Genomic DNA, 25,825 nt, shown 5'->3' with positions numbered 1-25,825 from the left:
CTGGCCCTGTCTTGTAACTTGATTTTCATCCAGATGAAGTGATAAACTAGTTTTGAAGAGATCAGAGTTAACTAGAATGACAATCACTGAACCTTGCTTCACCCAAATGCCATGGAAACTCTCCTCTAGACCTGGACACATTTTCATACATTCTGACTTTCTAATGTTTCACAGCACTTGGACAGCACCCTAGTTCAGTGGTATTTGTTCTATTTATTCCATTATGCACCCTCTGTAATTCTCGTGCTTAGTGAGGGCATTATAAACTGGTTTATGTATATATTTGTGGCTTTTTTCTGCTCTCTCCCTTTTTAAAAATTCCTTCAGTATTTTCCACTCTCTCTCATTAGCTTGTAAGTGCTTTTGTAATCCCCACAGTTCTATGTATAGTCAACTCTTGATTATCTGAGCTAATGGAGGGAAGCATTAGCATGGATGATATCAGAGGACAAATAAATTTCCCAGGGGTTTGCATCAATTCTATGAAAGCATCTGAGTCCCGGAGGCAGGCAAACGAAAATATAAGAGAAGCAGACAGCAGAGAAGCATTTTGAATGAAAGAGTGAGATGTCACATTCTCACATGGCCGTGAACTACTGCTGCAGCTGCTAGTGAAATTTCATTCTATCCTGGCCAGGCCACTGGGATATTCTCAAGAGGGGGGCTCCAGGGATCTGGGCATGAATCCTCTTCCATTGGACGTCTCAAATTTGGCATCAGTGGTTGGCTTAGCACAATATCATGCCAGACAATGGTAATGCAATAAATGGATGAAAGAGAAGTAACAGAGAATTCTTGACAGAGAAATCCACAAAATAGTGGCTTTATGAAGCAGGGGAAGGGAAACACTTAGTGAGGGCCTTGCCTTAAGAGGAGAGCATGTTAGCTGGATGTTTTTTCCCTTCAACTCCAGCTTTCAGCTCATGCGTTAAACATAGCAGGTGCTTTATCAATGTTGAAGGAAGGTGAGCACACAAACAGACAAAAGAGAAAAGAATGATTAATGAGTGACAGAAACTTTCTAAGTAGTCTGGAAGCTATTACTCACAAGATTCACTTTCTGATTGCATACCATGGATATTTTAAAATAATTATAGGAAAGTTCTCTGGTTATAAATTCTTTTTGGTTTTTAATGTTGAAGAACAAATTCCTGCAAAAGTAAACCCGTTTGGTTGCATGGCAGGGAGCCAAGGAAATTAACATTCTTTGAGAATCCACTGTATTCCAGGTAAGCGCTTTACCTATTACCTATTTCATCTTGTTTATTACTCACAACAATTTTAAGAAACAATTATTGTTATCTTCTTTTGATACATGGGACAACAGAAGGTCACAGTTGTTAAGTATTTTACCAATGTCATACAGCTAATAAATATCAAACTGGACTTCAAATTAGATCTTCCCCCCCCCCATGAAACCTCTTCTTTATTCTACATTATACTGCTTCCCAATAATAATAGAAAATATAATTTATTGAATGATTGCTCTATGAAGGTACTAAATTTATATAATTTCTGATCTTCCCATTAACCTAGACTGGCAAGTATTGATATCTCCACTTTATAGATGAAGATAGAGAAAAGAAACCAAGGTCATTGGTATAGTTAAGGATTGCATTTGGCTTTGACCTATGCCCTGTATCTTTTCAATGCAGTGTAACTTCTTCTTCCAAATGTCATTTTGTAAAATGTTATTTTACTTAGGCTACACAGGCTTTAATATGATTAATATTATCAATTTTCTGAAGATGGTCACTGCAATATTATAATTTCATTATTCTAGAGCAACAGGGAATTTCAATTGCAGAATGATAGCCTGTACATTTATATACACATACACATATATGTGCAAGGATATATATATTTTTTTATATTACAGGTACCACATTCCTATTACAGAAGAAATCTAGTTTCAGATAATGCTTATAGAACAAATTTCTAAGGTAAATATATGATATCAATAGCATTAAGAAATCATTACTTTATACTAGATAGAGGTAAAGAGAAACCTGTTTTAGAAATTTGTGGTAGTTCTTTCCTCAATGTAAAAATCAGGCCCAGACTCAAGGTGACACAGCATGAGCCTTACTATTAATGTCTGCAAGTGTGACAAGGCAGTTTTGATCTATTGATCTCTCAATTTGCAGAAGAACGGCAAAAGCTGATGTTATGAGTGCTCAAAGTCTATTTTATATTTACTTCTGGATGCTATTGCATTTCCTTCTCACTCAAATGTATTCCAACAGTGAAAGATCACAGGGCAAGGGTTGTGGGAAAGCCAGGGAAATATTTCCTGGTACCTGGCAAGAAAGTCTGGCCAGTGTCTCCTTGGGCACAGAAAGGAAGTGGCTGTCTCTTCCAGGGAGAATCTGGCTGAAACCTGGAGGCACATGGAAGCTCTGGGGATTGGGTGCTTCTCCTCACTCAGGGTATGCTTCTGACATCTTTGCTGGTGTTTTCTAATTCCTCTTCCTTCCCAACTGTCCATGGAAGAATAATGGCCTGAATACAACCTACCATTGCCTCCAGTGGCTAGACTGTGGGTTGGATGGAAATTTTCTAATAGTTTCAGGAGAGATAGCAGAAGGGTCTCTCCTTCCTGGTATAGATTGTGATCTGCAGAGCTAGCCAAGTTGGCATCTCTTCATTATTTCTAGGTAATAAGATGTAGCCTCAGTGAAGAATATTTTGTGTGTCGTTGTCACCCACAGAGACACCTGAAAAACTCTAGCAGAAACCTAGATTATGCTTAATGGGCCACCCAACTATACTTCTATGGAATAATCCTTCCATAAAAGAAAAGAAAAAAAAATGAAGACTAGATTTCAGGGTGCCTGTTACTTAAATCAACTTAACAATTGCATGAATTGATAACTGGTTAACCCTCACCAGCTGTGGAGTCTTGGAACTAAGCTGTTTGGGAAATGTGAGGGTCTCATACCTTGGTATTGATCATACCTGCCAGGAGCCCACCAGGTTTCTAGGTTTGAATCTTCTTGACTGACTCAGAATGTAGAGGCTGGTTCTCTAACTTTCTTTCAAGGTCATCAGGTTTTCTTTGTACTCATATATCCTTTCAAATTTTTCTGCTTTCTTTTTGATTTTACTCCTTTTCAATTTATTTATGTGTGACAGCCTCAATCATCCAGTTATCAATTCAGTAAAATCTGTCTTGCAGAATGTCCATTTTATCATTCAAGCCTGAAATCTGTTCTGCAATCCTTTTATTTCCCTCCTGAATTGCTTTCAAAGCCCTCTAGGGAGCTGGCCTGCAAAAATAGAGAATTCTCACATTGTTTCGATGAAAGGTGCTATATAACCACACAGCAGGATCATTGTTCCCTTTTCTCTTTCATTTTGGTTGCCCTGACTGATCTGCTCTGCATTGCAAGCACAGTGGCCTTTTTTCATCTTAATTTTATTCACTGCTGTGGTTACTTTCTTTCAGGGACATCAGATAGGTGTTAAGTAAAAGACAGGCATGGGTGTTACAAGGAAAATCTAGGCACCTCCCTTCCCCTATTACTGATTTCTAATACCTTCTGACCATTCAGCTGAGCCCAGCTGCCACTGCCCTGATCCTTTCCTGACTAGGTTCAGATTCCCATGGAGTTGCTGCTTGTGCATAAAGCTAGCCTAACCCAATCAAGGCAAACTGCAAAATTAAATTAATTTAACTCTCTCATCTAGGTGTTTAATGTAATATTTTGACAGATCTGCATAAACTGAACTTCCTAAATTTTGCATAAGGGAATAAAATTGATGGATTCAAATTCATTTCTGTTGGTGAAATGCAGAGATTTGTAATCCATCAGCTGTTCTCCCTAATGCACCATCTAGACAGCTCACGCTGCCTTCAGTTGGCATTAAGTACAAACCCCTCTGCTTAAATAATAGTGGCTGCATAGCACAAACTAGCAAAAACCAGTTTTAAGTGAAGATCTTACATTAAGTCAATGTTTAAAAACAAACCAAAGCAAATATAAAAGGAGAAAATTAGAAATTGGGCTGTTTCTTTTTTTTTTTTTTTTAATCCAAGAAGGGGGACTAATGTCATTTATATAAAAACTAACAATTAAAGACAAAACAATAAAAAACTCTTTGAGTAAAGTCTTTGTTGCTGTGGGGGGTGGCATATATAGATGTATCCAGATATTAACTCTGTGAATACAATTTTGTGTTTGGGTGAATGTGTGCATCCAGCTTTTTTTTTTTTTTCCTTTCATGGTACAATTGATTGAAATAAACTGTCTATAGACTGATGAAACACAAAAATAATAAGAAATAACAGCAGTGGAAGGTTTATAAAATACATCTCTGTTATGGGAGAGTTGATCTCAATAAGTCTGATATGTATCAAGATATATCACAAGTTTTCAAATAAATATATGATAACTGATTCAAAAAAAATAAAAATCTACCATGGTGTGAAGGGATATGAAAAGTGGCGAAAACATTTATTTTTAGCCTTTGATAATGTGTGTTCTTATCATGCTGAGTAGGGAAATGAAGCTTCTTATTTGAAGAATTCTAGGTTGGGAACTATTTCCTCAACCAGAAAAGAATGCCTTCAGGTGAAAATGTATGCATTAGTGGCATTTGAGTTAGTAAGGTATGAAACCACATTGTAAAGATATTTTTTTCCCCCTTTCTTTGAGATGAGTATTGCTGTGTTGCTCGGACTGGTCTTAAATTCCTGGGCTCAAGTGATCCTTTTGTCTCTGCCTCCTGAGCATCTGGAACCATAGGTGCACATTACGGCACTGGTCTTACTGTAAGTATTCCTGTGTCAGTTGTGAGCTTAAACACCCTGGCTATTTTGACCTACAAAGTAATTAAAAGGAATAAGATCAGTGATCCACAAAGAAACACTATGCTATAAATTTTTACCTTTTAATTTGGAATTATTTAAATGGGGTACATGATGGGTAGTAAAAAAAATTAATTAAAATCACAGAATTTTATGGCTCAAAGTCCCTGTGTTTTGCTAAATATAAAACATTCTAGTATTTTCTTGATTCTTCCATAAGGTATCAAACAGATATTTTTAGTTTGTTTATATCACAACTATATTTGGTAGAGATGTAAAATGCATTGATTTTAAGATGCATCTCAATTTCAGATAGGTTAAAATGTGGGGACAGGAGTGCATTGTAGAGTTGATAAAAATAAGGTCTCATAAAGATCAAATCAAGCTAAATCATTTTATAAAAAATAAATGTAAAGTACAGTGTGCCTGGGGGTCACAGTTGCTTAGTAATGAAGCATGCCACATCCCTTGACCATCTGTTCAGCTTTTCTCATGATGCCCTAAACCTTGCTCTTTGGCAGTTCCCCCTTATATGATACTGACTTATAAATTAATAGACTTTTCAGATACAAATAATCAGCCAAGTAGAAGGATAGAGACAGAGAGAGAGAGAGAGAGAGAGAGAGAGAGAGAGAGAGAGAGAAAGAGAGAGAGCGAGTGCAAGCGAGCTATTTGTATACAGAATTTTGTAGCATTACACTAGGACTGACATCTCGGATGAAGGAATGAGATGTTAGCTGACATTATCAATCTTTCTAGTTCTAAGTTGTCCTGCTCCATGTATTCAACAACTACATTTCTTTTTATTTAATGCGCTTGCTACTCAGTATTTTTTAGCATATGCTAAAATACAGCATATGCATATACACATACAGCTATGTTCTCTATGAAATAAAACAAGGTTCTATATTTCAAAGATAACTATTCAAATGATCATGTACTTACATAAGTAAGAGTGGTGAAAAAAGTTACATCTTATGTGAATGTATAAAAGGGAGGTTGGTCTGATTTGGATTTCTCTGAGGAGGTGTCATTTAATCTGGCATCTGAAGGAAAAAGATAGATGTAAAGAAGTAAGTGAGGTTTTGAGACAAAATAAAGTACAAGTGTCATTACTTGGAGACAGGGAAAACTCAACTTTGTCATCATGTAATATGAACATAGAGATTCATGACAGTTTTTGTATTTCCCACAAGAATTCTACAATGCAAAGGGAAAAGATTGCAGAAGATTAGGTATTAAGACATGAAGTCCAAACAACCAATGCTGAGTAATATGTTACTTTTGTGAAAAGAGAATCAAGGATGAGAATTAACTTAAGATATTTGGTATGTTTTTTCCTTGTTTATCTTCAGTACTTATCACAGTGTCTGAATGTTTTACTCTTTACTTAAAAGAGTTAATAGCAGTGAGATCAAGAATACTAGAGATACAGTAAAACATTCCAGAATGTTGAGATAAACGTGGAGAAGCATGCATTAAAACCTTCAGGGACAATATGATAAAGAAGTTAAGAAATTCTTGAGACCAGCCTTCAACTGATAAAGCTATAGAAAAAGTACTTGCTGTTCTACTGCAGGGCTTTCCGTCAATTTCATTTGGCCAACTTGTGTGTAGATTGCTTGGGTTAAAGTCATACAATACTAACAATGAGTTAGATGTGTACTGTCCAAATTGTGGACACTAACCATGTGTGATTATTGAATAATCGTTTGATTTTAGATGTGATAAAAATATACTAGATTTAAAAAAAAAAACTATTTTAGGGCTGGGGATGTGGCTCAAGCAGTAACATGCTCGCCTGGCATGCGCGGGGCGCTGGGTTCGATCCTCAGCACCACATAAAAATAAAATAAAATAAAATAAAATAAAATAAAGATATTGTGTCCAGTAAAAACTGAAAAATAAATATAAAAAAATTCTCTCTCTCTCTCTTAAAAACTATTTTAAAAAGAAAGTGAAATAAATATCTTATGAAAGTATATTACAGGTTAAAATCATCATATTTTGGATTTATTGGGTTCTGAAAATATTATTAAAATTAATTTAATCTACCTTTTTATCTTTTAATATGTGTCTGTCAGAAAATTTTAAATTAGGTATCTGTCTTGAATTATATTTTTATTAGATGGTGTTGTTCTAGCTGGCCTCTATTTAAAGCTTCTGAGTCCATAGAATCAACCAATCATGGATTGAAAATATTTTTGAAAAATTCGATCTTGCCAGACATAGTGTTTTTTACACTTGTAATCTCAGCAACTCTGGAGGCTGAGGTAGGAGAATCACAATTTCAAAGCTAGTCTCAGCAACTTAGCAAGACCTTCAGCAACTTGGTGAGACTCTGTCTCAAAATGAAAAGTTTAAAAGAAGAAATGAGGAGGTAGCTCAATGATAAGGCACCCCTGTGTTAAAGTCCCAGTATGTCCCCCCCAAAAAAGGAAGAAAAAATTGCATCTTTACTGTACATATACATATTATTTTCCTTGTGATTGTTCTCTAATTAATACAATGTGACAACTATGTACATGGCATTTATATTATATTAGATATTATAAGTAAGCTAGAGATGATTTAAAACACATAGGAGGGTCTCCATAAATTTTATGCAAATGCTACATCATTTTATAGTAGGCACTAGAGCATCCTCAGATTTTTGTAGACTCAGGGATCCTAGAACCAGTCGCTATGAATACAAAGGGGCAGCTATACTGAGGATGGGGTAGTGAAGAGAACACACCAAGGCTCTGCTGTCATGATGTAGACATTCCTCTATCCCTCTAGTGAAGACAGACAGTAAACCCATACTACATGGTCGGTCCTATCAAGAATGATAAAATATTGTTTAGAGGATAGAGGGACTGTGAATGACATTTTGAGTCGTTGATTCGGGATACAGCTCTCTAATTGAATCATAAACATAAGCACTGAGAGGTTGAGAAACAAGGAGAATTATGGAGAAATGCATTCCAGACTGAGTGGAAGACCAAAAAACACAGAGTGCGTGAGATGGGAGTAGTTCCAGTGTAGGAATAAAATGAGAAGGAGGAGGGAGTGAGAAAAGAGGTGAGTGGGGAGTTTTCAGATTGCAAAAGGTCAGAATTGTGAGCCGGAGTTAGGATTTTGGGGATATTATTCTGAATGAAATCGTATAATAGATTTAATGTATACCTGTATTAATATTCCCTCCATGTATCCATGTGTCTTTGTTGTGTGACTGTAGCTCCCATAGCTGATGCCCCACTAAACCTTGCTCAGATCAGCAGAACTTCTTCCCCAACTGACCTGTAGAATTAAAGTAATAACAAATGACTGTTATTCTAAACCACTGTGTTTTAGAGTGGTTTCTAATGGAGGTAAAGCTAAGTAATACAGATGCAGAGTTTTTGAATTTTATGAAAAAGAAACACACTGTCTAGTGGAGGTAATAACAGGGCCACTAAAAAGTGATTCTGTTTGAATACATATTTGAGATCAGGGCTGAAAGCATTAGTGGATATGAAGTATGAAAGAAGTACAGAAGACAAGAATGGCACTAGCATCTTGATTGTAGCAACTGTAAGAATGATGTTATCATTGCTAAGACAGGAAAAAATGGGGACCTACCTCTTCTAGTAAGGAAAATCAAGAGTCTGGGGTTTCACGTGTCAAATTGTAGATGTTCACGAGGCCAGCGAGTTGATTTGTTAAATAGACAATTGGAGAATAAGTTCAAGTAAAATCTGAGCAGACTTCTTAAGTGTGAACAGATAAGGCATTTTTAATTGCATTTAAATCATGGGACTGGGTGAGATTGCTTGGGGATTGAAGAGCAGAGATCCACAGACTGAGCCTGAGGTATTCAATGATTGAAAGTTGGGAGGATGAAGGTTATCTTGTATGGGAAGCTGAGAATGAGGGCTCAGTTAAAGTCATAAATAACCCAGAGAGAAGCAAAGTGATGACAGAGTTAAAGATGGACCAATCAGTAACATCAATAGCTTCTGGTAGGTCAAGCAAGCTGAGAAATGAAAAGGGAACATAGTGTTGGCAATTTAGCAGGTTTTCTTGAGTTTGATAAGAACAGAATCTGTGGAAATTTGACAAAGCTCTGGTTAAAGTATTCTCAAAAGAATCTAGACAGAGTATCGTAAAGAGGAGACAGAAATTATAAAAAAAAAATCTAGAAATTTTTCATTAAATTGAGAGAAGTGTGACCCAAATTGGAGAGGAGGTGAGAGTATGATAATTGTTCTTTCCTTCTGAAGATATGAATTATTATATAGTTTCTGAAAAGATTATCCAATTTAGAGATAAAAATTGATGATAAACAGAATTAGGGACAATACAGACATTGAAATTCTTGACAAGCAACAATTAGCCAAGATGTTGCTTGTCAAGAATTGGGGAGGCAGGGTGGACACACAATCTAAGAAGGCAGAGAGGGTCACTATTGGAGGAATGTAGAACTTCTCTTCTGATGGCTTTCCTTGTCTTAGTGAAACTAGAAACAAATTATGCAAGTGTAAGGACTCAGGTTTGGATTGGATGTTGTAATAAAGAAGGAAATAGTCTAGAAAAAACAGATGTGGATAGATTAGGACATTGTAATAGGGCTGCCAGGAAGCCTGAAGGTCTTCCTTAAGATTCATGAGCAAACACTGAAGCTTCAGTCATTGTACTTGGTATGTACATTTTGGATGTAAAGTGTGTGGGGTGGGGTGGCTTTAACCCAGTCTGTGGTTTTATTGAGGTCTATCAAAAGAGGAGCCGATTTTTTTTTTTTGATAGGTCATAGGGTGTTATTTGAATAGACAAAGAAAGAGATATATGAAGGGTAATAGAAGTGAGTGAAGATAATAGGTTAAGGGAATTTGAGATCTCCATCTGAAGATTTTTTTCTCAAATTGAAAATATCAGTAAAAACAAATTTTCATTACAGTTGATTAAACTTCCTTTGGATAATCCCGCTTTATTGACAACATTTTATAAAATACATATAATAAAAAAAATCATACAGAAAAAAATGTTAATTTACTAATAAAAATGTAAAGGCATTGTCCATGTTTGAATCACTAATTACTTTGAGGAAAGTAATTTCTCTCATTTGGGGGTCATTGCCTTTGTTACAAATGGGATGCCAAATATGGGTTGTTGGCAAAGCTGCTTTATAGTAAAGCAAAATATCTCATCAGGTTACTTAGTGATTCTTACATCATCCTTACATTAATCCCTAAGAATATTTTCATAACTATTAAAAATTAACAAATGTTCTTAATGTTAATTATAAATTAAAAATAACTTTGAGATTATTTTATACAGAATATCCAGTAAAAGATTGAGCAAGCTGTCGTAGACTCCTAAATAAGAGGCTTTGTTAAAGAATATGGCGCAAAATAGATTCTATTCAACATTTATTGCTGTTTTGTTTGAAATATTTTCAGTACAGAAATAAACATCAAAATTGAGATATTGTGAATGAATGTGACATAGCTTTCAGATACACTTGAAAAGTTAAATGAGGTTATCTTAAGCACCAATGCAACCAGATTAAATTCATTAAAATGAAATAAATATGAGATTTATCAACAAGTTTGCACTATTTAAAATTGCCTTGCTGCTGAGAATTTTCAATGTTTCTTTTTTTGAAACACCTTAGATTTTATTTTATTTTTATTTAAAAAAATGTTTTTAACGTGTTGATGAACCTTTATTCATTTATTTGGTTATTTATATGGTGCTGAGAATCGAACTCAGTGTCTCACACATGCTAGGCAAGTGCTCTACCACTGAGCTACAATTCCAGCCCAAACACCTTACATTTTAAATAGTAATTTTTGAAAAGATGATTCTTATTCTAATAAAGAAGTTATAATGGTTAGATTTAAAGTTCTGAATGAAATACAGTGCCAGACTGGGATTATTAATCCATTTGAAGTTATTATGGACTAATTTCATAACCATATCTTTGAAAATGAGTTATCCTACCTTTAAGCATGTGTATTTGGAAGTGTTTTAGATTATTAGTGTTAGGTGTAGCGAAATCTTCATTTACTTGCTAAAATGTAAGAGCTAGAATATTTAAGATTCATTTCAAATACTTAGAACCAAATATTATTAAATTAAATGAATAATACTATTGAAAGTTATTTTAAAATTACAAAAAATTATAGTCATTTTTAAAAATTTTTATAGTCATTCTTGTATTTATAAGTTTTTTGTAACACAGGTTAAGAAATCCATGTCATGAAAATATCTACTGAATTTATTTAGATTATTTGTAAGATTGTTTTTCTCTTACTCTGAAATCATCCTCAGAGACTTAACATATAATTTCTCTACAGTCTTTCTTATTGCTGTTTATTTTTCCAGTGGACCTTCTATTATCCCTTGCCTAGGGAATGATAGTGTTTAGAAGTGTTTTTTAAGTTGGAGAAACTGCATGCATCCTGGACTTGTCCACTTTAGAATGTGTTTCAGGTGGCACTTCATTGGCACACTCTCCCATACCGTAAATTATTTAGCTGTTTTGAAAGTGCATTTCTAAGAAAAACCCAGTTCATTCACAAGAAAATCATATATCCTTTTTTTCACCATCGATAGACTATAATTTACATTGTCTTATTACCTGTACTTTAATTAAGTTTTATTCCCTCTTTCTGTTACTTTATACACACAAGACTGATTTTTTTTTTAATCAGTGTAGAATCCATTTGCACCTTTGCTTTTTAAATTTTCTTTGATCTGCTTCTATGGAATTGTTTTTTATCTTACTCATCTCTGACCCCAACCCACTCACAATTAGATAGAATACATAGGTAGGAGGATGGCATAGTTTGGATGCACATTTATTCCATGATTATATGCTTATTTTATTATATACTTTACATTATAGTTGAATATAGATTGCATTACTCTGGCAGATAAGCAGGTATACAGAGTATTTGTTTTTAAAAAGGGAGTTCTATGTCCAAAATGGTAGGTGTGGCCATAATTTAGCAAACAATTGCTAGGAATTGGATTAATGTTAACTATGTTAGTTCTGATCTATGTTTTTGTGCATATCTATAACCCACTGTAAACAAGAGTTAGGCATAGAATTGACCACATTTTCTGTACCATATCGCACATCTGAAATTCAGCAGTCTATCCTTCAAAGTGAAAAGATAAAAAACTCTAACTGACTTAATTCCTAGTAGGTCACTCCTTACCCTGTACCCTTTCCACTAATATGGTTAGAGCCAGGCTAGATAGTAAATTCCTTAAACATGTATCTAAGGATTAAAACTTAATTCTTAACCATTACACATTTTCAGGGCTCACTTTAAATTGAATTTTAGGCTATCATAAGCAATGAATAGCTATGCTTAGATTTCTTTCATAGTCTCTTGTTTTGATGACCTTTTTGTACTTTAATCCTTTGCCTAATTTTATTCAGTTAGAAAATATGGTAATTTTGAATAACTTCTTGGTAATTCTGCAAATGAAAAGGAAGTTTATAAAAGGCAGATTGCAAAAATGAATCAATTTGATTTCAAAGCTAGTATTAACATATTTTAATGCAGAGGAAAGAGCAAGATGAATCTTAAGGTTATAAAGGGTCCATCAAATTGACCTACAGGAGCCCACAGAAGTTACATGTTTCCTAAGGCCAAGGAACTGTTTCATGACCTTGAAGGGTATATTAGTATTTCTATTTAAGTCATTACATTTTCAAACATTGGAACTGCTCAGATTTGGTTCACTGCACAAACCAATCACTTAGAATGTTAAAGAGCATGACTCTGGTCTCCTGGAGACAGCTCTTCTGTAATTGAGCTCTCGTTTGCATGGCCTGTCTACCTTCCCTGTTAATTTTTTTTCCTTGGTCTTTTTTTTTTTTCCTTGTCAGCCTACATTATGAATGCAACTGATAGAACAAACACCAACACTTTACATTGGAAATTCTCTCCCCAGAACTCATTTAAAACACATGCTGAGGTTCTCAAACTGAACATTTTATAAAATGTCACAGCATTTTAGAGTTGAAAGTGATTGTTAGATTTATATTACAATCATATGGGGAGCTTATGAAAAAGTGAATTAGTCCTACTTTTAGACATTTTTATTTAACTTCTTTGGAGAAGATTGGGGATTTCTGTACTTAAAATTTTTTCAGGTAATTTGAGTATCTAGCCAAGTTTAAAAATCCCTGTACTAACTCCATTCAATCAAATTTTAAAAATTCAGAATGAATTTTGTTTACCAGATGCCACACAACTAGAAACTAGTGAACTTTCGACTAAAAGTCGGGTTTCCTGATGTTAAGTACAGGGTCTTTATAATCTTTTGAAACTGCTCTTTCAGACGTATTGGCCCACAAAAATATTCAGACATGAATATGAAAGGAACTTCAATTGGGGAGTTATATACAGCTAGATCTGTCTCTCAAAGTGACAGTCTTCATTGGGTATAATCATTAAAAGACAGTATCATGTAGAAAATGCTAATACTTTATTTCTAATAAAATGGGAAGGATCATATATTATGCTGATCTTTAATGTGTAAATATGATAATACTCAAATAGTCTCCACTCTTACCAGAGACATCAAAAATTGTGCCCTATATGTGTCTATGAATTTAAATGTGTTCTGCTGTCATATGTAACAAATTAGAATAAACAAATTAATTAAAAACAATCTCCACTCGTGATAAGACTTTTCAAAAACCAGCATAATATGCTGTCCATTTCAATCCCACTGAAGCCAGGCAATGACAAAAAATATCTTGCTAAGAGTTTAGACCAAATCAATTCTCAACTGCATTATTCACAACACATCATTACTGTTGATTGTTCCTGTGAAAAGGGTCTCACAATTGCAATGAATCATCTGCTTTTATAGTGACAGAATTTACAACTGCAACAAAAGACATAAAAAAGAAATGGTTTAAAGATTGACATTTAGTCTTTGTTTACAATATTCTTTTAATACTAATCTTGATCTTCCAGCACGTAGAGCTCAGATTGACAACCTCAACAATGACAGTTGAAATTATGCTTGTTTTTTTAAATTTTATTTTCTTGTTTGTACCCATATTATTTTATGTACTAGGGTAGACAGTGTTTTATATATTTTATTATTTGATTTAATAACGTTTTAGCACAATAAAGGGCACATTTACATTGCAAGTGCAAAATTCTAATGAAGAATTATACAAGGAATGATTGTACCTTGGTTTGTCCTTCTGTTTTCTTTCAAATAAAGCCTATTAATTGAATCTACTCTTCAGTTATCACATGGAAAACAATGGGTCAGGTCAACTATTCAAAATTAGCAATCATATATATATATATATGATTTATATATATATAATTATATATATAATATATTTATTTTACTGAACCCTAAATATAAGTTCAGCTTGAATGCTAATGCATTAATAAAGATTTCTAGAATCTGACAAAACTATGAATACAGAAGAAAGCAAATTGGAATAAAAAAATTAAATTGTTTTATCTCCAGGTGATAAAGCTTCATGAATAGTTGAAAAGAGAAGGACATAAGGATAAAAAGGATGGAAAATCCCAGAAAATTGAAAACAAAGATTAAATGATATGTAAATGACTATACAGACATTTCTAAAGCCTGTGATTATTTTTTAAGTGTGACTAGTGAAAAGGATTTATTAAAAGTTCAGTTGAATACTGTGAGTTTGAATATCATATACATAACACACTCATAGTGAGGAATTGAAAATTAATGAGAAATTAAATATCATGAGACTGACTTCTTTTTAAGAGATGCTAGAGGACATAAAGGACTGAGATTCTTTTATTTAAAGGCAGAGTTTTAAAACCTAGGATGTTGGAAGAAGTATTAATCGATAAAATAATTAAAGCTTGAAATTAAAATGTACACATTTTTTTTTTTTTTTTTTTTTTTTTGATTTTAAGCTTGAATTTATGTTTTGAAATAAAAATGCAATAACAAATTTTTACAAAATTGTCACACAGGAACACATCATAGGATACCATTACATACTACATTGTCTTAGAAAAAGTCAATAGATCGAATCAATTAGCTGTAAATTAAAACATGAGTTCCTTTCTTTGGGCAAAAAGAAAGCTCATGTGAAATGCTGGACAAAAGCCAGTGAGACCTGCCAGTATAGTCAGTAATGGCTCAATGTTTCCAGGTGTGAGGAAGCCAGGATTCTGGCCTTGTTGCTGGGGCTAAGCTCTGGCCTCCAGGTTCCCTCTGTGCACAGGACAGGCTTCCACCTGATGCTTCTGAAGTCCTGTGTGCATGGTCCTTTTATTTCAGATAACTACATACAATTTTGCCACTATTTTACTTTGTAAACTTCAGAAAATAACATTTACAAGTTTTACCACAAGGAATACCATGATTTTTATTATGACTCTCACCACCTTGGAAAAATATCCATTTTGTAAGTTTCTGGTTTGGTCCATCTTCTTATGACATGCCTAAGAAGCATCTGCCACACGCACACCTGTACATGTAATAAACCAGCGGGTGGTGCTTTTCTGAAGCCCAGTCTATGGCTCTGCCTACACTGTATAGGCTGTCCCACATCTTAGGCTCAAACTATTTTCTCTCAAATTACAGAGTGCCCAGCTGATCATTTATTGTTCTTTCCTTATATTTTCACTATTTATTGTACACATCATATTTCAGTATGTTCCTGTAGCAGTTCTTTGTTTAGCCTAACAATCAAAAATTGAATTTTTTTATATTAGTTCTTTACACATTTTGTTGGTCTGTAAAGTTGATTTGCATAAAAACAAATGAGATTAAACATATGCTGGTAGATCTTAGCACCTCAGAGTTATGATTCTGTCTGTCCATTAATATTGCAAGTTAGCCTTAAAAGAATCAACTCAGCTTGCTCATACTTTCTCTAAAATATTTAGTTCTCTTCAAGTAAACATAATTTTTTTATAATAGACATGCTCAGAACAAATAGCACAAAACCATAAGCTATGACAACTGATGTAAAAATGTAGTTGGCTGACTTCCATTTATCAATTCTAAAATAAAGGCTTAAGCCTTTGAACACGCCAATGTCCCCCAAGTTCTAAGGTCCATAATTCCACATCATCATTTATATAGTTTGACAAAAACTAGAATGCACAGTCTTAAGTGTGTGGAGGAAAATATTAAAATTCATCATTACTGAAACATTTAATATTCATAAATTATTGAACATTCATAGCATGGCATCACTAAATCTTGTGAATTATGAAAGATGTAAGTTTACAATAATTTCCTCTCATAATAATTGCACCATTATTCATATTTATTTATTCCTAATTAAATTCAAGTCCAACTACCTAATTTTGAGGTAGCTTCATTGTGGTTCTACTGCAGAAGTGGTATGTTTCAAAGTACCATCTTTAGATAAAATTTAAGTGGCAGAGGAAACAAAGTATTATTTATATTGTTGTCTCACTTGGCATACAAACTAACAAAATCAACTATTTCTTTAGGGATAAAAATACAGTTCTTTTGTGAGCATGGACACAATACATGGAATCTGTTTCTTTGCATGAAAAGTGGAGTCAAGAGAAAAGGACTCAAATTCTGTTGCTACCTTCCGGTTTACCCGAGTGAGAATATGCATAAACTCAAGCTTATGAGCGTATTGTTTCAGCAGAGCACACAGTGACTGGATGAACCAGGATCCATCCTTGGAATTTCGCCAGGAATAGTAACCTGGTGCTGTAGAATATGCATATAAGAAGTCGGCCTCTACTGGTATTTTGTGGCATGCCATGTCATCATCAATGCCACTGTCTGTCTCAATGCCACAGTCTAGTTCTGTACCCCGGCAGGCCTGAATAATGAAAAGTTTGGGTTTTCCAGTTAGACTTCTACAATAATCTCCTCTGAAGAAACTTGTTAATTTTTTCAGGTCAACAGGTCCATTTGTTCCAAATATTATTCCTTCATCACCATGGCTTAGAATTACACAAACAAAGCTGCTCCTTTTGCTATGATCTTCTTTAGAAACATTGTGCATTAACTCCACAATTTCTTCACGTGTAAGGTCATTTTTATTCCTGACTTCATATTTCAAGTTTATGAATATTTCTCTGAGGTTTGCTGCATCTACATCTGTACCAGACCGAGAGGCCATTCCAGTGCTTTTATGAAAGTTCTTATTATTAATGATTAAACATAAACCCATTTCAGGATAATCCATTTTGTAACGATTGTCCAAGGATATTCCAGAGTCCATTGATTTGCTTCCATGTATGGTCTTTTGTTCAAAATTTTTAATGGATTTTGAATCCACTGAGTTTTCATTGTTCTCCATGGTTACTTTTCTTAACGCGTAGCTCTAGCGAGCGCCACACGGCACACACCGCTCCCCTCCGCGACTCTAAAATGTACACATTTTTAAATATTTAAATCAGCAATTGTAATTTGTTATAAATTATTTGATTCAAAACAATATCACAAGAAGAAATGCATACTTTTCATGTAAAGTGGAGGGAATTGTTACATTTTTTTAAAATGGGCTGTGTGTCTTTGTCACAGGGGTCTTCACTAAAAGTTCATTTGATTGGTACTGAGAAGATGTTTGAAAGTCACTTTATCCCCCAAACTGGCCAGTTGTAAGTGGCAATTCTACTACTTAAACAACATTGTTTTATGTATAGTGAATGTAGTACCTTAACATTTTGTATTTTTACAAAATATGTAAAAATTTTTCAATAAAAATTAATACAGACAAAATGATTTAAACATAGGATTTTCACAAATTCTGCAGATTATCTTATCTGTTGAAGTTAAATTATTTAGAGAAAACTCTAGGACTAATGCCTCTCTTTTAGATTAAAAAAAAAAAAATCTCATGGCCCAGGATCAGGTTTTATTTATTTATTTGCTGAGCACTTAGAACAAGTCTCATTATACAATTGTTTAATGAGTGTGAGGATAAACAAACTACTGATTAACAGTCCTTTTTTCCAAGACTGTGTATGAAGACTGTATTCACATATTTTCATTTGTGATTTTCTTTCTCCATTTTCTACTGACAAAATAGACTTGTATTACAGTATTATGTCCAAAATACTTGAAAAGAACAGCTTTGAGGGACTAATGTTTATTTTGGCTCATGCTTTCAGATCATGGTTGGTCAGCTCCATTGCTCTGACCCTGAGAAGAGGTAGAACAGGATGGGAAGGCATAACAGAGGCAAGCTGCTCCGTTTATGAGAGTTGGAAAGCAGGGAGAGGAAAGGAGTTGGCAGCAAGATGTATTCCAAGGCTGTAGTCCTTAGTGACCTACCAATCTCCAGCTATACCTCCCTGCCTGTAGTTACCATCCAGTAGTTCATTCACATTATTAATCCATCAAATCGATTGGATTAATCCACTGATAAGGTTACAGCTCTCATAACCCAATCTATTCACCTGTGAACATTGCTACATGTCCTAATACATGAGCTCCTTGAGAAACATTCTTAAGTCCAAACCATAACAAGACTCTAAAGCTGGTCAACTCAGGGGATTTATATGTTTAATTTGGGAGCTATTTTCTGCCACTTCAGATTAGAGAAAAAAGAAAAGGAGAGAAGAGGAAGAGGCATCATCACATTCACTATTTAAATGATAATTCAGATCTTCCCTCATGGTCTCTCTCATTATGCCTGCTTTAGCTATTCATAAACTCATTATCTTTCCCAAAGCATAAGGAAGAATTGCACCAAGTAGGGTATAAGAAAACAGTTTAAAGGAAGACCTTAGCCTCCTGATCAAGGGGGAGACTAAAGTGATTAAGTGATAGTTCAAAATCATTCTTGTCACACATTCTATATTTAAAATTCTTCTTAATCTACATGCTTGCCATGAACAATCTCAATCATGGTGAAAGTTTGATTAATGATACCCATTTCTTGGCTTTTATTCCTGATTTCTATGTTACATCTTCGTCTCTAATTTTTTGTGTACTTCTCCTTAGGTATTGCCAAAAAAATTGCCAGTGTGTTCATATATTTTTTTCTTCTTATTGATAGTGCTTTAATATACCTATTTAAACCAGACAAACTTATTCTACATTTGGAATGTTTCCAAACCTTCCCAATCATATCACCAAGTTATAATTATTTCTCTTTTAACTGTGTTTCTAGACTTCACCCTTGTCTCTACACCCAGCTTTACAGTTTAGAGTCTCACTTTTACTTCAGAGTACTTTGATTTATTTTTCCAAATTCTTCTCTTCATCCTCAATATGACCTTTTTTTCTACTGCTTTTTAGGTGAAATGCAAAGCAAACCAAGTCATCCTTCTATTGAAAGCTCAGGGGTTCCATTCTCACCACTTCACATTCCTTCATAACAGATCATACACAGCCATGCATGCAAATCTTCTGATATCTTGTTCAAATTAATTTCTCACTATTTTGGATTCCTCCCATTTTATTACCAGAGAAAAAAATGAAGTTGCTCTCAGAAAACCCAATAACATAAAAAATTCTGTCCTCAGCTTGTCCCATGTTAAATCCCTTCTTTTCTTTCCCTACCTCTACTCTTATGTCAGAAAGCTTCTATTAATTATTTAAAGTCTGCCTTTCTAATACTCAGCAATATTTGTAATAATAACATTAACATAATAGGGAGAGTAACATATCCATGTAGCACTTAATTGTTTACAGAGCATTTTTTTAAGAGAGAGAGAGAGAGAGAGAGAGAGAGAGAGAGAATTTTTAATATTTATTTTTTAGTTCTCGGCGGACACAACATCTTTGTTGGTATGTGGTGCTGAGGATCGAACCCGGGCCGCACGCATGCCAGGCGAGCGCGCTACCGCTGAGCCACATCTCCAGCCCTACAGAGCATTTTTGAATAAACTATTGTATCCATGTTGTCATGGCATTGTGAAGTGGGCAACAAAGACATTATTTCCAGTGTGTACTGAAATGAAAACTTTACAAGGCAGGCACTTTTATCCCTTCTACTCATTGAGTCTCCAGTGCATTAGTAATGCCTAGTAAGTAGCAGCTATAAGTGAATCCTTTTAAATGCATGAATAAGTGAAGAAGAAGCTGGTGAGTGTATAAAAAAAAAGATTATTCAGAGATGTACAGCTAATAAATGATGATTATCCAGATGGAATTGTGTCATGGTCCTTTGTATTTTAATCTAATAATTCCCCAGGAGTATTAGTTGTAGTGAAAACAACCTACATTGCTGTATACAAACTACTCAATCCATGATAAAATATTATTATATGTTGATCTCCTGTGTCTTCCCTATCCTCATTTAGGACTTTGTTACTCTTCTTCAGATGGTTTATAGTTTTTTTTTTTAAGCATTAAATAGTAAGTTGACAAGTAACTAGAACCAAAACAAAAAGGTAACTTTTCTGTGAGAGGTGATGAGGCTTAATCTTTTATTTTTATTCCTCTTCCTAGGAATAACAAGGAAGAACCAGAAAAGCAATAAGATATTTCTGAATGTAGCATGAATTATATTAGGCAGCATCTAGTTATGGCTAAATCCCTAAGTAAAATAATAATATGGGGAAAGATTCCTTGAAATAATTAATGTCAGTTTTAAGTAAATGAAATTAGAATTTCAAAGGGAAAATGGCATGATGAACACATTCAAATGTCAGAAAACATTTCTGCTAATTCTGATTGTTTACCATGAAACAGTGCCATTAGACAAAACACACACATACCACACACAGAAACTCATTTAAAGAGGAACACACCCAAGGGACTGTACTGTTAAGCAGCCCAGCTTCTAGCCGCAGCCGGCCTGACTACTCATTGTTGAGTAGAATGTGATGACCAGGTTACTGTACACATTTGATCACATAGCCTCTACTGACATCTACCCATAAAATCAATTCAAATGAACAGGCTCTGTTATGACCAGGAGTTTTGCATCTTTTCCTGCTTGATCTTAGTTGCTTCTGCTAGCAGTTTGTTAGAAGAAAAATTAGTTGTGTATTAAACTATGGAGCTCTGAAGCTGTTATAGAATATCTATGTGGCATTTTATGACTAGTAAAGTATTTTACTGCACTTATACCAGTTTTTTTTCTACTCGGTTCCTTTGAGCAGTAACCACAGTGTTGTCATTTTCATTTTCACAAAGTTCAGAAAAAAGGCTATGTGAGGGCAAGCAACTAGCAGAAGGTTAGATGATAAGTTAATTGTCAAAATGGTATTAGAGGTCATGATCTTTAAATTGCTAGTTTATTTCCTAGCTTGCACTGCCACACTGATTCTTTTCTGGCCTTTTGCTGATTTGTCTTTGAAAGATTTCTGAAACTCAAAAATAGTTGGTTAAAATAAAAGATAGAGTATAACACATATAAGAAAGGAGCAATAATAGTATGATTTATTATTATTAACTTTCAAAGTAAATACATGGTAGCATAGAAAAAATCATTATATACAAAAATATTGAAATTACTTATGAGTCTTTATTTAAATCAGGGTGGCCAAGATGAATTTGGAATAGGTTTAAGAAGCTTGTGCTACAAGCTAATTGACTACAATTGGTCACCTTAGTCTGATTCATAATTTTCATTTTGGGGGAAAAATCAGAGTAACATTCCATGATCTCAAATTACATAAACAGTAAACAAAAAAATGTTCAAGATAGATAAAACCAATGAAAGAAGCCACGGATGATTCAGAAATGTGGAGTTAGTGTTTGCCAAATAGTGCTGTTAAGCTAGAGAATAAAAGAGTTCTCTGAAACTAAGATTTATAAGAAGATATTTGAAATCCTCCTTTTTAGTTGCTATCTTAAAACATAGTCCAGCTAAATTCATAGTTTCTTAAATATTTTCATGATTCTGATGCTTTCTAAAGGCATTTGGTCACAAAAGAAAAAGGCTCACTTTTATGACCAGTTTGCTATTAAGTTGGAACTCTTATATTTGCATAGTTTTTTTTTTCCTCAGGAATATGGTAATAGGAACCTGAATATAAAGAAGAGGGAAGAAGCTGCTCCAGATATTTTTCTGTGGTTCTCCTTGATAGGAAATTCTTATGTACATATTCAGTGGATAAGCCTCACTTGCTTCTGGGCTCAATATTCAGCTAATTAATGTCATTCAAGCATTATATGCCTTCGCATTGGCATTTGATCGAATTTCAAATCCTCTTTTTGAATGAATTGCACCTTGAGAAGAATTCATTTCTGTATGTTATTTAGCCTAGAGTATGTCTACGTTTAATCCCCATCCACTTTAAATGAATTTTTTACTACTCTTTCAGAACAAGGCAAAACTACTGTGACTATGGAAACTCTATTCCATTTCCTCTCATATTACATATGTTTGTATGTTTCTGTATATGCTTATTTGTGGTATGTGGGGGGATTAGTCAATCAGAATGTACAGAAATTGTTGCAAAAATATTTTTCTATTAAATAAAAAAACTCTGAAAGAGATTCAGAGAAAAGAGTTCGCTGTCCAAGGCCAAGATAGGAAGTTATCTATGAATCACTTAAACTTTTGATGGAGTTAGTCTGAGAGCTTAACCCTATGATATATTGAATATAAATTATTTTCCAAGGAGAATAAAAGCAATTATTTTATTTAAGAAATGCATGTCCTTGAAGTTTTGGTAAAAAATAAAACACCAACAGAAAACACCTTTTAATAGTTCTTTTATTTCTTCTATGATTCTCCTTCATACAATCTTGAGGAAAATACTATTTTTGAAATATATCCACAGCAATATCTCTTATTTTGCATGTTTTTTCACCTCTCCTGTACCAAGAAATAGCCCAAGACTTCTGCTCTTGCATTATTAGTGGGCTGGCAACTACTTCCATAAACAAAATTATGAGGCTAGACTTTATCAAAGAAGAAATTATTTTGACATGTGGTAAAATGATAAGACAGATTTTATTCAAAACTATTGCAATGGACGATAAAGACTGAACTTGAATTATGAATATATTAAAGAGATATGTGGTCTAAAACCATAGTGAGAGGACAGTTGATAAGACATTAGTAAAAGATACCAAGTGTGGGGTAATTCTTATTAAATGAATCTAACAGTATTCTTACTAAAGGCAAGCCTAGAATTAGATATCCAAAATGGAGAGATTCATGAAACTGACTTGTGACTCTTTGCTAAAACTGAAATTAGCAGACCAAACACAGGATGAGAGGCAAGGTTAAAGCTAGTAGGAAAAAGTGCTCATTGAAGCTTGATTGAAGTTTGAAGTTTGGTCAGAGAGAGTTTTTGTCAATTTGTAAAGGTCATGCAGTTTCATTGAGGCACTCAACCTTGTAACACAACCACAATACTTTGAGGAATCTGAAGACACATGGAGAAGCAACAAATAGTTTTTTTGGTGGACAGTGACTATCCCCTACCAGATACCTGACTAAGTAAGCTTCAAAAGGTACCAGCCCCGAGTGATTGAGTCACCATCCCTCTGTCTTCATGTTTTCTTATCTGAGGCCCAAGATTTCACAAAGGCGAGGAAAGCTGTCCAGTTGTGTCCTGTCCAAATTCTTGATGCACAGAATGTATGAGCATAACTAAATTGTTGCTATCCTATTGTTCTAACTTTAGAGAGGCCTGTTATACATCAATAGTAAGCAGAACAAAACTCTTCTTGCTCTTGTGGGTTAAATTTACATCATCATTTTCCTGGACTATTGCAAACATTTCTTAACTGTTATTCCCTATTTCACTGCTGCTCTCCCCTGGTCTTTTCTTTACCAAGCAGCTTAAGTGCATGGGCAACACACCAGTAAGCCTCTTTCACAGAATGGAAGGCATAGTCCCAAAGGTACAGGCTTCCCCTCTTCATCTGCGACTATTTGTCCCCCAGTCTCCCTTGTTCTGGCCACAATGATGTCCATGTATGTCCCTCATTGAATCTGGCACTCAGGCATTTGGCCTGTTATTCCCTGTGCCTAGGTAAACTTTCTCAACACCTGCACACCTTACTCTTCTGCTGCCTTAATACTTTTGCTTAAATGTCACCTTACAGAAGGGTCTTCATGGACACAGTATATAAAACAAATATCCCTGCCACATCCCACCTTATTCTGTTGCTTTTTCTGTGTAGGAAGTACCACCTGGAGTATCCTATATTTATTTGTTGATCTGTCTGTTATCTAACTCTTTACCATGAGTTGGTGTCCTGGAGTTCATAGAGGGCTCCATTCATGGGAAAATGTAGTGTTCATGGCAGTAATTCTAGCATCTAAAACATTCCTGGAACAAAGCGAGTATTCAATGAGTAATTGTTGACTGAATGAATTTGAACTACGGAAGTAATTTTAAAGAATCATTTTATCTATTCCCTAGGGTAAGTTTTATCATTGACATCATAACATTAGATACAATTTTAATGTGACTCAGCAACTCATTTTGCTTTTAAAGTTGGGAGAAATGGAGATATGAACATTGAATGATTTTATATTTTACACTATATTTGTAAATAGATCATGAAGAGGAATGTTGGCTAAGTCTGATTGATAGGAGAATTTGTTGTGCAAAAGATGTAGAATACAAGCCTCTGAGGAGGCAAGAGGAACAGCAGTTCAGCCCAGGTGTCAGCATCTTCCTGATGAGGGTGAATCAGACTCAGATGCAGGCAGAACAGGAATTCGACAAATGCAAGCAATTCATAAACTTGAACCTCACTCTTCTGGGATTCAGAAGGCATATATGTATAAAAGATGATAATTCTTTTTTTTATATTGTCATAATCTTTTATTATGTATCAAATTGTCTGCAATATGTTACAACTTGATTAAATTTGATAGATATTTGTATCTATATAAGACAAAAAATTCTCTTTATGTACATTATCTTTTGTCTAGAGTATAGCAAATATAGTACCTTTCATTGCAGGATTTCTGCTTAACATACAAGCAAAAATAAACAACAACAACAAAAATATAAACCAAAGCAAACCAAACCCCCAAATCTCTCAATTACAAATTTCAATGTTGAATAAAGCGTTAAAATGACAAACACAGAATAACTTTTGTTTAGAAATGCAGATGGACACTAATGTTAGTGGTAAAAAAAAAAAAATCACCCCCCTCCCAATCTTTGGGGGTGGATTTTCCTGCTCAAGGGTGTGATTTGACTGTAGATCATCTTGCTGCTCCTGCAGATAGCACAGCACAAGATCATACTGAAGATCATGCCAAATATCATCACCACTGAGATGCGGATGCCCACTGCACCAATGATGTGGAACTTGTTGTTGAAGACCTCTTTGATAGCCGCAGGGCAGGACTTAATTTGGGTGGTTTTGACAATGTCCTTTTTGGGGGCAGATGTCCAAGATAAACTGTTCAACACCTCCAACTATACCACACCAATTCAACGCATGGTGGATGGCTTTCAGCATTTCCCACTGGGGCTCATCCTGGGTCTTGAGCTTGTTGTAGGTGTAAAAGTCCTGGACTTCCTTAATCACCTCATCCTTGTGTGAATAGTCCCAGATGGCTGCAGCTATTTCAGTGGCAAATATCACCAAGAGGAAGCCAAAGAACAATCCCAACATGTACTGGGACTCTTGCATGGCCCCACAGCAGCCCAGGAAGCCCACAGCATCATGAGGGCCCTAGCTCCAATCAGAATGCAAACTCCTGTGTAGAAGTTGGAATTATTAGCTTCTTGCTGGAAGATGCTCTTGATCTGAGAGTCGAATTGGAGCCATAGTCCAATAGCAAGAACTGCAATTCCTGCAAGCCAGAAGATGACGATAAATCCAAAGAGCAGGTACTTGATGCACTTGGTACCTCCTTTAACTGGCATGGTGCAGGATGGATTGGCCTGGGCCAGTCTGGTTTAGGACCTGGGCATGCACTGCAGTTGGGACAGGAGGATTCCGGCGCTGGACAGAGGTGCTCAAAGCTGCCAAAAAGATGTTAATTCTTCATAAGAAATAAATTTTGCTTTTACAATCATGTTTTATTTCAGCTTCCTAAAATTATCCAAGAGAGATCGAGAGTTTTGTTTTGTTTTGTTTTGTTTTATTTAATACTAGAGATTGAACTCACAGAACCGAGAGGCAATTTATCAC

At 34.7% G+C, this 25,825-nt stretch overlaps 1 protein-coding gene and 1 pseudogene across 2 annotated transcripts; both read right to left on the bottom strand.

Moving 5' to 3' along the window:
• Positions 1 to 16,012: 16,012 nt before the first annotated feature.
• LOC113184040 (caspase-3) lies at positions 16,013 to 17,120 on the bottom strand. Of its 2 annotated transcripts, XM_026390654.2 has the most exons (2): positions 16,626 to 17,120; positions 16,378 to 16,504 (listed from the first exon to the last, which is right to left on the bottom strand). In XM_026390654.2, exons 1-2 carry the CDS (start codon positions 17,106 to 17,108, stop codon positions 16,439 to 16,441), a joined length of 549 nt encoding a protein of 182 aa, XP_026246439.2. In that variant the 5' UTR covers positions 17,109 to 17,120; the 3' UTR covers positions 16,378 to 16,438. The 2 variants fall into 2 exon arrangements, with proteins under 2 accessions (XP_026246438.2, XP_026246439.2); XM_026390653.2 differs by having other exon boundaries at positions 16,013 to 17,120.
• A 7,705-nt stretch (positions 17,121 to 24,825) lies between these two features.
• Positions 24,826 to 25,557, bottom strand: LOC113198143 (CD9 antigen pseudogene; annotated as a pseudogene).
• Between the last annotated feature and the right edge of the window lie 268 nt (positions 25,558 to 25,825).

This window comes from Urocitellus parryii, chromosome 8, assembly GCF_045843805.1.
Source record: "Urocitellus parryii isolate mUroPar1 chromosome 8, mUroPar1.hap1, whole genome shotgun sequence".
Classification (NCBI taxonomy): Eukaryota; Metazoa; Chordata; class Mammalia; order Rodentia; family Sciuridae; genus Urocitellus; species Urocitellus parryii.
This window is presented reverse-complemented; position numbering and strand designations above follow the sequence as displayed.

What these genes read in the sequence shown, in the direction of transcription:
- LOC113184040 (XM_026390653.2), bottom strand. Translation starts at nt 17,108, where the DNA reads ATGGAGAACAATGAAAACTCAGTGGATTCAAAATCCATTAAAAATTTT.